General features: G+C 48.3%; 1 protein-coding gene across 2 annotated transcripts; it reads left to right on the forward strand.

Moving 5' to 3' along the window:
* The first annotated feature begins 12,675 nt into the window (after window positions 1-12,675).
* Window positions 12,676-15,618, forward strand: LOC137892001 (stathmin-like). Of its 2 annotated transcripts, none has more exons than XM_068736884.1 (5): window positions 12,676-12,761; window positions 14,315-14,360; window positions 14,457-14,629; window positions 14,757-14,948; window positions 15,045-15,618. In XM_068736884.1, the coding sequence occupies exons 2-5, from the start codon at window positions 14,345-14,347 to the stop codon at window positions 15,102-15,104; spliced, it is 441 nt and encodes a 146-aa protein (XP_068592985.1). In that variant the 5' UTR covers window positions 12,676-12,761; window positions 14,315-14,344; the 3' UTR covers window positions 15,105-15,618. The 2 variants fall into 2 exon arrangements, with proteins under 2 accessions (XP_068592985.1, XP_068592986.1); XM_068736885.1 differs by having other exon boundaries at window positions 12,700-12,828.

The following is a 15,618-nucleotide window of genomic DNA, read 5'->3' on the forward strand; positions in this document are numbered from 1 at the left end:
TCACGACCCCGACCGTGTGTTGTGTCCTCTGTGTGACCTACTGTTACCTACTCTTGAGCTACTGATGCTTCCTCCGTTTTAACAGGAGGTATCGTAACTCGTCTTTACTGCTCTGAACTTGTAAATGAAAGACAAAAAAAAACACAAACTTTTTTTTTTTTTGTAACATTCTGCAGACTTTTTGCATTCTGCACCTTCTGCACCTTTTTTCATTTTCAGGAAAAAGCGGTTCTCAGCGTGGCGTAAACTTCGGACTTCTTGGGTTCTCCTCGCTTCTCATCATCGACGGCGGCATATGCCCGACCGACCGGGCGCCGCGCTCTCTCGCCTTCTGCCTCTTCTGTCTGTTCACACTCATCGACACATAAACAGAGCTGTGAATAGGATGCAAGACTGAGCGCCAGGAGGAGCAGCTCTCGACTCACTGCTACTGTGTATATATACTGTACCGTAGTATAACCCGTGTGTGTGTGTGTGTGTGTGTGTGTGTGTGTGTCATACATGCTGCTCGTATGACTATCATACTACTGTACTCATATAGGAAACGCTGTTCTGTAACTGTCTCTATCTGAAGGTGTGTCGCCGGTGGCCGTGTCTTTTACGTGGATGTGTTTCACAAATGCAACGAGGTGTCTGACGCTGTACTCCATGTGTTCATGGTCTACACAAGATCAACACTTTTCTGGTGGTGTGTGTGTGTGTGTGTGTGTGGGGGGGGGGGGGATTTTGTAGTGTCCTGATCTCTAAGTGGTGCATATATTTTACTTAGCTGGATTGAATCCCGTGCGTTGATTCTATCTGGTGGTGAAAATGGCCATATTAAAACCACGAGCTTTACATATAACACACCCGTGTGTTGAGTTTCATTTCTACGCAAAAGGCCCTCGGTCCTGAGCATCAGGGCTCTGTGTGGAGGTCAGCCGGTCGCTATGCACACCTTGGTCCAGACTGATGCAGCTTGAATGGATTTCCATTGGACGTTTGTACAGATATTAATGTTCCCCCAAAGCATAAAGCCCACTGACACCGTCGACCCCCTGATCGGCATCTAGTCCACCTCAGTTTAAAAGTGAGTCCACTGCTTTGGTTCACTAAATACCTGCTAAAGCTAATTGCCATCACCTGTAATATGCTAAAAGCTAAGCTATCGCCACGTTAGCCGCTAGATATCAGCATGTTAAGATGCTCATATTAGCATGTTAGGATGCTCATGTTAGCATGTTAGGATGCTCATGTTAGCATGTTAGGATGCTCATGTTAGCATGTTAGGATGCTCATATTAGCATGTTAGATGCTCATGTTAGCATGTTAGGATGCTCATATTAGCATGTTAGGATGCACATGTTAGCATGTTAGGATGCTCATGTTAGCATGTTAGGATGCTCATATTAGCATGTTAGGATGCTCATGTTAGGATGCTCATGTTAGCATGTTAGGATGCTCATATTAGCATGTTTAGGATGCTCATGTTAGCATGTTAGGATGCTCATATTAGCATATTAGCATGTTAGGATGCTCATATTAGCATGTTAACGTGCTGATATGAGGGAGTAAGTTGTTTTTTAAGTGTAGTTAGAAAGGAGATTACCTACCCGGCTGCCCGGTTGCATTGTGGGTAATGAGTAGAATGAGTGGAATGATAAAAAAAGAGGATATCTCTGGTTGATTCATTTTGATGTATAAAATAAAGGAGTGTGATGATGTTACAGGAGTGCAGGGCTGAATTATCATGACATCACATACGACACATTAGGGATTTTTCAGGTCGCTCTTCGAAATATAGCTGGAGGTAAATAACAAATCTTTGTTCTTCTAACATGTCTCTCTGATGAATAACACTGATTTGTTTTTTATGTCCTCTGAGGAGTTCAGTGAGAGTGTTTATTAAGGAGCACAAGGCGAGACACGCTCCCCCTCTGCTCCTGTTCATAACAGGCTGTTACATAAGGCAGCAGTTCCAGCGGTGTGGCAGCAGATGGAGACATTCACCAGATTATCATTCACCCCACGTCACGCTTCCACACCGACCGGGGGGGGGGGGTCTTTGTTATGTCTGCTACAAAGAAAATGGCTTAAATTCATTTTACAACAATATTCACATGAATACCTTGAGTTACATGAACACGGTAACTAAAATCATGATTTTGGGAGGTTCTGGTTTCACAGTCATGCTCACATATTTAGCACAAACCCCGGTTAAGGAGTTTGACTTGGACACACCCAGCGTTTGTCTCGATGCTCGTGCGGCAGTGAGGGAGTGATCTGACGAGAAAACCGACACAGTTCTGCTTTAATTCACTCAAATGTTGCTGCTAACCTGTGGAGGTTGACGATGAATGCTGTGTGTTTGTGTGTGTGTGTGTGTGTGTGTGTGTGTGTGTGTGTGTGTGTGAGAGAGAACCTTTGTGATCATGCAGACTGTTTGTCTGGCAGCGTCCCAGCAGCCCCCGCTGACAGGAGATGAGACCACGCATGCACCCGAGGGCTCTTTGTCTCTCTGCAGACGCAGCAGCCACGGCAACGCACTAGTGTGTGTGTGTGTGTGTGTGTGTGTGTGTGTGTGTGTGTGTGTGTGATGCTAGCTGTGACTTTGAACAATGTATGTATCAGAAACATATACAAACCAAAACAAAGGCTCTACTGCATGCTGCATGCGGTGTGCGTCTACGTATTGGCCGTGTGTGATCTGTTTGAGACTAATTGGTCCTCGCCTCCATTCTCCTCTGAGGCCGCTCCATCGCCCGGACGACGGCCTCTACGTAACCTGTTGCTAGGCTGAGTGAGGGAAGATCGGGCCTTGTTGTGCGTTGCAGTCATGCTTTCATAGAGCATGAGGGAAGGTGAAGAAGTGATTAGGAGGCTTTGGCTGCAATGAGAACACAGGGGCGTGGTGTCAAGGTGTGGCAAAATGTATCCTCCTGGTGTTTAATTATGATACTAAAATATAGAAGCCAAAACCGCTGACATTACTCTCCTCAATCTACTTTTACAAATCTCTAAAAACAAGACGGCGTGTTTCTAATAGAGCAGAGCGGAGAGGAAGGCTCTCTGTCTTCCTACATAATTGAATAGCACAGTGTAGAAGCGGTTAAGCTATCGGCTTTCCTCAAGGAAATTGCTCAAGTAATCGCCTCACAGAGAGGCACTGCGGTTCCTCAGTTATAGGGAAAACGCTCTTTTATCAATCGAAGCTAAGTGAATGAATAGCAGCAGCCTTTAGGTGCTCCGCCTCTATCTCTCTCTCTCTTCCTTCTCCATCTTCACGTCTCTCCGTCTCCTCACCTCCTCGTGGAGAAGGCCGGAGTGTGTGATCCAGACGACGAGTGTCATGGTGGCGGAAAGAGAGATAACGGAGATAGAGGAGGAGGAGGATGAGGATGGACGTGGGTCTCAGAGAGGATGCCAGGCGGGCGGACAGAAAAGCCTTCACGTGGAAGTCAACGTGCCGTTTCCCGACACACAGCGGCCTCGGGAGGAAAAGATGGAGAGAGAAGAGGAAAAGATGCGAGAGAGAAGAGGAAAAGATGCGAGAGAGAAGAGGAAAAGATGCGAGAGAGAGAAGAGGAAAAGATGGAGAGAGAAGAGGAAAAGATGCGAGAGAGAAGAGGAAAAGATGCGAGAGAGAAGAGGAAAAGATGCGAGAGAGAAGAGGAAAAGATGTGAGAGAGAAGAGGAAAAGATGTGAGAGAGAAGAGGAAAAGATGTGAGAGAGAAGAGGAAAAGACGCGAGAGAGAAGAGGAAAAGATGTGAGAGAGAAGAGGAAAAGATGGAGAGAGAAGAGGAAAAGATGCGAGAGAGAAGAGGAAAAGATGTGAGAGAGAAGAGGAAAAGATATGAGAGAGAAGAGGAAAAGATGTGAGAGAGAAGAGGAAAAGATGGAGAGAGAAGAGGAAAAGATGCGAGAGAGAAGAGGAAAAGATGGAGAGAGAAGAGGAAAAGATGCGAGAGAGAGAAGAGGAAAAGACGCGAGACATAAGAAGGAGCAAGAGAATGAGCAAGAGCCGCCTGAGACGAGGCGACGTTTGCTGCAGTTCTTCTGATTCACCACCAAAAACACCTGCTATTAAACGGTGCCTCCGTCCATTTCTTCACACTTTCTGCACACGACCTTATTAAAACCTACAGGGCTCAGCTGAGCCTTTTTTATTTTAAATTACAAAAAGGGAACAATCAGGTGAATTTGTTCAATTTCCTCCGGCTGATTTCTGTTTCCTAAATTCACCCTCTTCCTCTCACCCTGGCGGTGGCTTCATTCTTTGTCCGGCGGGATGAATCGCAAGGCTGTAAACGCACACAGACACACACACACACAGACACACACACACACACACACACAGAGACACACACACACACACACACACACACACACACAGACACACACAGACACACACACACACACACACACACACACACAGACACACACAGACACAGGCATATGACATCACCCGCACAGTGATGGGGCGGAGACTGGCAGCGTAAGCTTGGCAACGCACACACACACACACACACACACACACACACACACACGCACACACACACACACACACACACACACACACACACACACACACACACACACACACACACAGGGGGATAGCACACAACTCCTCTCCCTCCATAAGCTCTCTGTCAGACAGCTCAGCCTGGCATCACTCGCTCCCAACAAGATGGAACGAGCGTTTAGGCCGGACCCTGAACGTTACGCGGTCCTGTTTCTGCAGTCTGGTGTTTCTAACGTTCTCCTCTTCCTCCTCTCCTCCGGCACCGACTCTTGATAGAGATATACTCCGATTTTGCCCCACCCGAAAAAAAACCCTGAACTCGTCTTTATCTTTAAGTCTTTGTCATAATTGGCGGCGTCTGAGGGAGGACAGCCCCCCCTCCCCGTCCCCCCCCTCGTCCCCCGTCCCTGTTCGGTCTCATCAATATTCTGTGTGCACAGTAATAGGTCAGTGGACTCACTGTTAGCTGTGTGCAGGCTGCCTTCTCCAGGCCGTTAGTGAGCAGAGCACATTGAGACACAAACACTAGCTGGTTGTGTCTTACGCCTGCTGACCGTCGGAGGCCTGGCCGCACAGCGTCCTCTCAGAGGAACAGCAAACACACGTGATGTTGAGCGTACACCGGGAGCTATTTTAGGGAAGCTGGAATTATATTGTCTCTTCCTGAACATAGCTGAGCGTGTCAGACCTGGTCGTTCCTGGGTGTAAAGATGAGCATCCTGCGTCCTCGTGATGAAATACACCGACGCGCTCTCACAAACACGAGAGATCGGCGTCACGTCCGAGAGCCACGACGCTCCGACGGTCCGAGATAACGCTGAACATCTGGCTCGAGTGAGTGGGATGTTGGTACGATAATATCAGGATAACACTAATCGCCCAGATTGGGATTATGATTAACACTCACCAGGACACGAAAAGAGTCCCCTCCAATCCGTCGGGACTGATCTAAACATGTGAATGTCACTCAATAAAATCAATAACCAGTCTCACTGTCACAACACCGGAGTCTGATTTGCGGCTCTCTAATACATTTCCATTGACAGCCAGTGTTCGCCTGCAGCTCTCATCAGCCATCTGTGGATCATCTCTGCAGGTCTTCTTTGTCAATCCCCGTGTGGTCCCCCCCCCCCCCCGCTCACCCTTCTCATCCCTTTGTTTGCCTCCCCTCCTCTCTCTCCGTCCCGGGGCTGACATCATTAGTCCCAGAGGCGCCCGGCGATGGTAACGAGCCCCTGATTCAGCACCAAGTCTGGTTCCATCTACAGCCCCCCCCCCCCCACTGCATTGCTTTTCAGGCAGTGGTTGCTCCCATATCTTTATTACATCCCTTTATCCTCCCACCCCTCCCATCACACCTCCCCCCCCCCCCCCCGCCCCGGCCTTAAGCAAGGCTCCGGGGCTCAGACTCCTTCTACCGCGCTGAAGTCAAGCTCTCCCAAGTGGGCAGGACTCCTATTTCAACCACAGGCGGTGCCTGGGACTGATGGAAAAAACACATCAGGGCAAACACCAAAAAGAAATATTTATCCAAATCATGAATATGGAGGAGGAGATCAAAGCAACACCTTCTACATGTTACCTCGTTTTCAGACTTGCTTCCTGTTTTCAGGTCAGAGCATTTGTGTCTCACTTGCAGCAAAGACACGTCAAACAGACGAGTCAACCTGCTTTGAGGACTTGAGATTTACGAATCCTCCACACCGGCCAGAAATGGCTTCAACATGGCAAACATGAAGACGTGAAATGATGCAAACAACAAATGGAGACAAAGAAAAGTGTGAGCAACTCTTGAGCTAGAGCTGTGAAGCGTCATCTAGCGCTGCCTTGATTATGAATTCTTGGGAGACTTTAAAAAAATATTCCTTGCGTTCATTTTTAGCGACCGGAGAAACAGAGTCTACAATTGATTCAAACGTCCACCGAGTCGGATTGGATCAGACAACTCATAAGAGACGACCATCGATAGTTTTCACGAGGCCAAGTTGTTCTACTTGAATGTGAAAAATTGCCGACGCAGCCGTTGCATCCTCCGTGCTGCTAGCATGCATTATTAACCATATCAGTTAAAGCTCCTATCAACCGCTGCTCCATGTTTGGTTCCTGCTCCGTGTTCTACTCTCACCACAAACTATTGTGCAAACTATTGTGCAGCGGCATGCGCTGCTGCTCCCGTGTGGGCCGAGTGCAACAACAACAAAAAAAAAGGGTTCATGTCTCTCAGCGATGTCCCTGTCTTCTGTTGGGTGTCAAAACCCCAAAACAGAACTGTTGTGTGCACACTGAGGCGGCGGGGGCAGTGGGAGGGGCGACGCAGAGACCGGAGGAATTAATGGGACAGCTTATGGGTGGTAGCCGAGGTTGGGGATCGGGATCTTGACGGGGGGGGCAATTGTTTTTGACCTGGAGGGATCAGCAGGTGGGTGCAAACATCTATAAAAGACAGCAAACACTAAGCTACGCATCTATAGGTCAACGTATGTATTAATATTTTCCACCTACAACCTCATACTGCCAGGAGAGCAGCACTGAGCCGGGCCTCTTCACCAACCCTGAGTGGTCTAAACCGATGTGTTCATCTTTTTCACATGTTCCTTTGTAAATGGCCACTAAAAGCCAATGTGAAGACGCAGTATACACACATTAAATGCTATAACATGTGTTTGTATGGACCTTTAAAATGGGGTTTCTCCAGCTGTTGGGCTTCTGGAATGTCATCATTGGCCCTCTGAGAACACGCTCTGACCAGTGCAGATGTGGACGCTGTAGATCCGTATGAACGGTGTTTATCTTTATCACGTCTACAGTACAAGCACGTCTTGTTTCTTGCAGATGATCACGCTTGGCGGAGAGGAAGAGTTCCACAGAACGCCTCTAGGCGTCAACAACCAATTGGTGGTTGTTAGGAGCAGTGTCGGGGGGGGAGAGACCTCGACCCTTCTGTGAGCCTGATCCCACTCATGTCATCGCCTGAAACATTGTTCACTGTGGCTCCTTCTTGTTTCTTATTTCATCGCACTAAAAGAAAACGGAAAAGGAAAAACCAAGGAAAGTCACAAATGTGTATTCTCAAGGGTTTCTGCAGATCCACTCTGCCGCCCCTTATTTCTACAGTCAGCTACATTCTGCATGTGAGGACACAAAAACTCACAACTGACACACAAGCAGAGCAAATGAGGGGCGGGGCAAAGGGGGGGGGGGGGGGGCATTGATGCTGAAAACCACTTCCAGACAGCCTGCAGCCTCCCGGGGAGGAGAGCAGCTGAGTCTGTGATTACGTAACCCACGGTTACATAAAAGTGTGTCATCATCGCTACACTTAAAACATGATCTATCCCTATAGACTTCAACAGAGGACGCGCCGTATCGTCCTGCATGCAATATTTACAAAAAAATTAAAAATAAGGGAAGGGGGGGGGGGGGGGGGGCTTTCGTGTCCCTTTGTGGATCCGTGTTCGGTTACTCGGGGAAAAAGGCTTAAATTCTCCGCTGGACCTTATCAGCGTTCATCGCGAGCAACAAAATCTCAATTTGTGCAACGGGTACATGGAAACACGGAGGACTCCCAGCCCCCAAATCCCTGATCTGCTCGCTATTGGATCCCACTGACGGGAAGGGGAGGGGGGAGGGAGGGGGGGGGCATGGAGGCTGCTGCCTGAACGGTGTTTGTGTGGACTAAAATAAATGGGTCAGGCTTCCAGCTCCAGCTCCAGCACACAGCAGCATGGCTGAGTGCTCCTGAAAGGAGGGTCCCCGCTCCTCCTGCTGTCCTGGAGGAGCTGCCCGTGGATCGGCTGCTCCTGATTTGTGCGTGAGCTGTGTCCCCCGTCATGCGACCACTTGTCCTCCCTCTCTTTTCATCACAAAGCTCCGGCATCACCACGCAGGGTGAACCCTGCGCACCGTTTTCTTTGGGGGTTCGGACAACATCCATCTTCAGCGGGAAAACGTTCAGAACGCGGCTGACACAACGTAAAAAGAATACGCTCGTAAACGCATGAACTAGAAGTCGATATTTGGAGAAAAAACAAAAACCCATGAACAAGCAGCTTTTACTCCCCTGTGATCGGACTGTGACTCGTTTCTGCGCGTCGGGCAGAGAGACGTTTGAGCTGTTGGAAACTTGGAACATGCTAATTAGTGAGCAATGCCTTGATTATCTTAGCCACAAGGCTGAATGTATGAAAGTATAATCAGCGACACACAAACAAAGTTGAGAGCCTCACTCCCCCCCCCCCCCCCCCAGACACACCCGATACCAAGACCCAAATCCTCCTCCACACACTCACACACACACATCTGCACTCCCGGGCTCTCATTCGTCCCGTCTTTTGTCCCGTGAAGCCCCACAGATCCAGTTTAGAGGGTGGGGGGGGGGGCACACACACAACGCTGGCAGGCCGTGAACGCCATCTGCTCCTCTTCACCGGAGACCGAGATCAGCTCAGCCACACCGACCGGACTGGACCTGACCTCACCGGACACTGCAGACTTCTAATGTTTGGCGACATCGGCACGCTGTTATGCATGACGGTGACGTCTGAGTGGAGCGAAGCCAAATCTTAAAATCAAGTAATGGTTTTAGCTTATCCACATAGCCAGGCGTCCGGACAATACATTGCCGCACACGCCTTCGATACAGAGAGCTCTCTTTTTTCAGCTGGAGATCAAATTGAATCACTTTAACACATTTTTGTTTTGTTCTTTTTATCCGCTAACACCAATTGGCCTCTCTCCTCCTCCGCCAAAGAGCGTGGACTCCGTTGAGGGGACCCCAGACACCCCCACTCTGTCACACAAGCGAGAATCACGCTATACAAAAGTAAAGAATGAGATATAAAATCTCCTACCTGATATGTGGCCTCTAGCGTGATTGTCGGTTGGCTGAAGAAGTGGAGATGCCTCGGCCTCGACTCGAACACACGTTGGGCGCCATTATGTAGAAGCGAAAATGAAGAGAAGAGACGGAGTTCTTGGAGTAGCAACCAGCGGGAAGTGTTTTAATGAGCACAAGGCAACATTCAACGAAATCCAACGTATCAGTTATTACAGCTTACCCTTATAGTCTAATTCACCCCCCTTAAGTCACTTTCCACCAATCAGATCAGTTGGCCGAATCACATAAACAAAGCATTCCTGGCATCCCTTGCCTAATACCTAGTTTGGTCAAGTTCTTTCGAGACCATTATACCTAAATATGTTGACAAGATGTTCTGCTCGTTAGCCGGGAAATATTTGGGAGTTCCCGGACGCCACGACCTATCACTCTCAGGCTGCTGGCACTCATACTTTCTAAGAAACATTTGTTTATTCAACTGGATTGAGATATCAGAATCAGACCGTGGCTTTAGTTTAATTCTAAGTTATATGATGATTTTCTTCAACAATAATTTCTCAATAAAGCAGGTTAAAATGGGTTAGTTGCTGTAGCAGGATTGGGCAGAGGGCATGGTGGGAAATGTAGTACACCAATCAAAGACAGAGGCACCAAATCCCAATCTCCACACACTCACGGACTTTGAGGGTTTAGGGCCGTCCCACTGTCAGATTGTCGCGTGTTCGAGGGTTTTGTCGCACACATTTTGAGCTCTTTATGAACTCCTTTTCCGTAAGACCCCATTTCTGCAGACTTTGCCTGAAGGAATTACCCACAATTCATAGCAACGTGATGTTAAACGCGGGGTCAGATAAATAGATTATTAGATACTCGTCTCGAGAAACAAAAGCCTGGAAGATGTAAAATAAACATGATATGACGTCCTCTCACCATCGACCGTTAACAGGTGATGTCAGATGAGTCCCTGAGGGTTCAGGGTTCAAGGCTTTAGGGGGGACATTGGGATTGGGCCAGAGTCAGCTTAATAACTGCCAAGTCTTTCTAACAAAACCATGAATCTAGCTCCTTCAGGATCCCTTTCACCAAAAGCTAAATCAGCCGTGGGCCGCTAGCCGACTTACCGGTTTTAAAACACAACAAAAGTTCAGGCCGGAGACGCCGCCAGCTCTTCACTCTCGACACTGAACTCGCCGACATGTCTTTTATTCTTCCCCCGATGAGGAGATCCGCTCCAGGCGGGAGGCCTCCCCACACCTGCTCCCAATGCTGTCCTATGGGAGTGGATGGAGAGGCACCTCCAGAGGCCTCCCTCTCCACACCTTCCACTATAAACTTCAGCAAGCTAGTTCTAAACGACAAATTCAGACTGCAGATGTTTTTTTGTCTGTTACGTCATTTTGCAAATCAGATTTAGACTTTAGTTTTTAATTTGCCGAACAAACCAAAAAACGTTGCCTTACGACTGCGCATGCAGGTCCTGCAGTCAACAGAGGCTTCTGTGCTCAAAGGCACCTTGCCTCTTATCCTTTGAAAGCGTTATTCCACATCCCTGGGGGTTTGTATCAGCGACCTTTTGGGGAACGAAGAATCCCGTCTGAGGGCCGATGTTAGTAATTGTGTTTCCTCACGGCCCCCTCCCCCGTTTAAAGACTCTGCCTCTTTAAAGCGTGAGTCTGAACGAGGCTCGAACCGTCTGACCGGTCCGTCCGGAGCGACACTCAGCGACCCGATGCAGGAGAGGATGCTGCAACGCCTCCGCTGTGCAGCATGCAGCGATCTCTCTCTCGCGCTCTTCCTCTTGTCTGCGCTGACAACGTCCCACTGAAGTGCCTTCAACTACAACATGAATCAGAATCAGAGCAGAGGCCCAAATCACAACATGAGACACAACATCCAGTAGAAAATAGATCTAACTGTAGGCCCCTCCTGTCGTCAGAGAGACGCTAAGCTAAAAATAGTCTGGGTCAGGTCGATTGAAGCTGAAATCAGTCGGAGCATTTCTATTTACATAACGCCTGGTTGTTTTATTGGAGAGCTACGTGAAACCACAGAGCAGCACCTATATATCGTTTAACGCTAGGTCAGATCGGACCGTCAATAAGTTGAGGAGGAGGCGTCAGCACACATAGATGAGCTGTGGTGATTAATCGGATTCAGAGATGCAGAACATTTGATCTAAGTTACCAGTCCTCTAAACGTGTCGTGTGGATTTAAAAGACCAGTGAAAAACTGCATCCAAACATGACAAAATGACATTTTCAAGTGAGTGAGCGGTTTGCCCTTTAAGGGGTCAGGGTGACAGACCGGGTTCAGAGGTGTCGGTCCTCCGAAAGTGCAGCCGCGTACGGCCTTCATGCACCGGCTGCTATTGCTAACGCCGCTAACGACCCGCCGTATGAAGGCTGCGTCAGCGGCTCGGGCCGCAGCACACCGCTACCGATCCACTCCTGTAGGACAGTTTGCTTCCAGGACCTTCTGGTGTCTGCTCTTCTCCCAGCATGCACCACCTTTTTCCTCTCTCCTCCAGAAGAGGGGGGGGGGGGGGGGGGGGGGGGTGGGGGGTCAGCGGTCAAAACCAGAAGACATCAGAGACACTCAGAGACACGTAACCTGATGCTCGTGGATGTCTTGACTACTACAACATCTGAACACATTGGACTGGGGGGGGGGATATTAAAGAGGATTTGTTTTCAGTTATCACAGCAGCCATGACGACAGATTACAGGATCATTTGAAGAGGTTTGTGTAGATGTAATGGTGGAGACAGAGTTCTTTTTAAGTATATTTGAAAGCTTGGCAGTTTGGAGGTTTATGCTTCATTCATGGCTCTATTTCATCGTGAAATATGTTTTCTATATCTGTCATATATATCTTATGTCTTATCCTGTTACCCTGAAATGACGTGAATCCTCGGCTTTGAAAAACAAACTGCTGCTGACAATTAATAAGTATCTAAATGCCAAAAATAAAACAGTTTGTGACAGCAGAGGGTGGGGCAGTGAAGTAAAACAAAGAGGAAACAATGAGCCTTTAATAACAGCTTTGTTCTTATATATAATATAATAATATTTCAACACATCACTATGGATTGCTGCCTAACGCTCTAGATAACAATGATTCATCCATTGTTGTCGAACAGTTTGTAGCTCATTGTCTAAAAAACGTTAAAGTCACACACACACACACACACACACACACACACACACACACACACACACACACACACACACACACACACACAAAAACTACACTTCCCAGAGGCGCCTAGGAGCGAGGAGCAAAAACCCCCGATGATTGGCCGCGATCGGCGGTGACGACACTCGATTTGGCCCATTTATTCGCGCGCCTGTGGCACGCTCGAGCACACGGGCTCGCGGTAAACTCTTAGAGAGAGGAGCACATCGTCCGGAGCTGGTTCAAGGTGGGTGTGACGCACAACGTCTTCACAACAGAGCAAGTGCACGAGGAGGGTTGTTTTTTTTCCGTCCGTAAGTGCAAATTTTGATTAATTTTTAATTTTTTTTTGTTAGAAAAAAAAAAAAAGATGCAAGCGTGCACGTTTACTATCTTTAATGGAGATAGTTTTAGTTTTACAAAGCGGGCGATTTTCCTTCACCGGTTTTTATTGTTGTTGTTGTTGTGTGTTGCTTTTGTTAGCGTAGCACGTGCGCTATCTTTACATTATGACGGTCGGTTGCTCGGCTCCCTGTCGGTTGCTCGGCGGTGTGTTCAGTCTATTGTGTGACACACGCACACGCGCGCACACACACTGGCACAGTTGGCACCGACAGAAGACGCAGACGGGTGAATTCATGGGCGACTCGTTTCATGTCACTTGAATTTGCAGGTTGCAGACGAGTCGTGTTTTGAATCATTTCATATATTGTGTGTGTGTGTGTGTGTGTGTGTGTGTGTGTGTGTGTGTGTGTGTGTGTGTGTGTGTGTGTGTGTGTGTGTGTGTGTGTGTGTGTGTGTGTGTGTGTGTGTAACCTGCAGTCTGCTCGTCTTTGTGTGCAGCTGCTCGCCACGTTGGCGTCAAAAGCTCCTTTGTTTGCTGCTGCTTGTGAGGCTCGACTCTAAATGCATGAATCTAAAATGTTTGTGTGCGCGCGCAGCCAATCAGCAATCAAGTAACATTTTAAAAAAAATAATAATAATTGGGATGTTCAGGTGCAGACTGTCCTCCACACAATCAGGGGAGGGGTCCTGTCACTCAAACACCACAATTTTTTCGCCTCTCACACGAGACGTTTGACTGATAACATGACGCTATTGTCACCCCCCCCCCCCCCCCCCCCCATCGATACTGAGACTTGAGCCGATATTGCTGACCTCACTGTTTAGAGCACAAAGGTCCAGCTGCTCGAGCTCTCATGCATGTTGCAGTACTTCTACTTCCTCCTCCTCTTCCTCCTCCTGCGGCTCAAACACATGGCGCAAGGAACAGGTGCTAATTAGCGCCCCCCCCCCCCCCCATATGCTCACTAATCTTCATTTTTTGGATTGTGCACATTGAGCGACTTGCAGGCCTGTCTTGCACCTGGCACTGCCGGCCGTACCCGCCCTCATCACCACCACCACCACCACCATCATCATCACAGCCTTTTGTTTCAACAAAATGCGACTCTGTGTCTCGTGCGTTAACCGCCATACGCGGCGGCACCGCAGGCAGACCAGCGCTAAGCCCCCTCGCCTCTCTTTTGTCTCGTGACTCGGTTTGAGTGCGCGCGGATTGTTCTGTAATGTCGTTGTTGCCACAAGTTGGATGATAAACAATGGTGTGGAACATGCAGCTCGTGTGTGTCTGTGGATGGATGGGCGGTGGTTGCTTGCAGTGCGTAAAGGCGGCCACAGGGGGTGTCGTTTTTTTAACCCGGCTTGTTTAGATGGCGCTGGTTGTTTTAAAAACAGCCGCTAGAGGTCACTGTTGGCGCTATCTTGCTGATGAATCTGATCTTTTTCTTCCTCCTGCAGGTAGAATCGACCTGCAGCGCACTCTTTAAGATGGCAACCTCCGAAGGTGAGTTCTACGTTCATATTTGAATGTAACTGATTTGGTTGATTATGGCTCATTGTGCCTCACTGCATTGTTTTTACCTCTCTTATGTGTGTTCAGATATTGTGGTGAAGGAGCTCGACAAGAGGGCCTCTGGCCAGGCCTTTGAGGTGATCCTGGCTGCTCCTGCCCCCGATGCCAAGGCTGAATTCCCCCTGTCTCCTCCCAAGAAGAAGGACGTGTCGCTGGAGGAAATCCAGAGGAAGCTGGACGCCGCCGAGGAGAGACGCAAGGTTGGAAATGACATTCATTATAATACATCTTGAGCCAGATGGTGTCCCAGAAACCTAAGCAAGCAATTTTTAATTACGGTTCCCTTTTTTTTTTTTTTTTTTTTTTTTTTTTTTTTTTTTCCCTCAGAACCACGAAGCCGAGGTGCTGAAGCATTTGGCCGAGAAGCGCGAGCACGAAAAGGAAGTGCTCCAGAAAGCCATGGAGGAGAACAACAACTTCAGCAAGATGGCCGAGGACAAGCTCAATCAGAAGATGGAGGCCAACAAGGAGAACCGCACGGCACTCATGGCGGCGATGAACGAGAAGTTCAAGGAGAAGGTCTGTGTTTCAGATGGATGACGTGGACTCTATGTGTCTTTTAAGCCCTGGATGTTGGACCTTGACCTTCTCTAAACTCTTCTTCTTCTCTAACAGGACAAGAAGCTGGAAGAGGTGCGGAAGAACAAGGAAACCAAAGACGGCTCTGAGGACTGAGGGCCGCTCTCGGGGGACTGTACAGGGTTTTTTACGTATTCCAAAGATTGATTTATTTTTTGTTCGGCCAGTATTTTTGTTGTGTTCACTGCCCACCCTTTTTTTTTTGACAATAAAGCTCCCAAGTTCTACTCTGTGAATTTTTAGTTTTTCAGTTATCCTGCTATAAGTGTACCCCCCCCCCCCCCCATTTTGCTCCGTAGCTTCTGTCAGTGCAGCTTCTGCCCGCTTTGAGACTTAGCAGTGTGTACTTTATCTTTTTCAGGAAGCATGTTTCTATGCATAGGTCTTTTATCCCCTGCCTATTTCATAGTGAGTTTTGACAAATGTTCATGTGAACCACACCTGTTCTTGGCACTTAACTGTATATTAAAATAAAAAAAGAAGAAGAAGAAGTAGCACAAGTTGTGACCGGGGCGTCGGCTGTTCTCCATGCAGGTGTGTTTTCGTGCAGCTTTGCTCCTGCAGACCCCGCTGCTGATTCTTTGCTTTTTTTTTTTTTTTTTTTTTTTTT

The sequence above is a fragment of the Cebidichthys violaceus genome, unplaced genomic scaffold (genome assembly GCF_023349555.1).
Source record: "Cebidichthys violaceus isolate CVI_PGR_0920_01 unplaced genomic scaffold, fCebVio1.0.p SCAF_73, whole genome shotgun sequence".
Lineage (NCBI taxonomy): Eukaryota > Metazoa > Chordata > Actinopteri > Perciformes > Stichaeidae > Cebidichthys > Cebidichthys violaceus.

What these genes read in the sequence shown, in the direction of transcription:
- LOC137892001 (XM_068736884.1), top strand. An exon ending in CCGCCGAGGAGAGACGCAAG is followed by an intron (nt 14,630 to 14,756) that starts GTTGGAAATGAC and finishes TTTTTCCCTCAG; the next exon opens with AACCACGAAGCCGAGGTGCT. An exon ending in ACGAGAAGTTCAAGGAGAAG is followed by an intron (nt 14,949 to 15,044) that starts GTCTGTGTTTCA and finishes CTTCTCTAACAG; the next exon opens with GACAAGAAGCTGGAAGAGGT.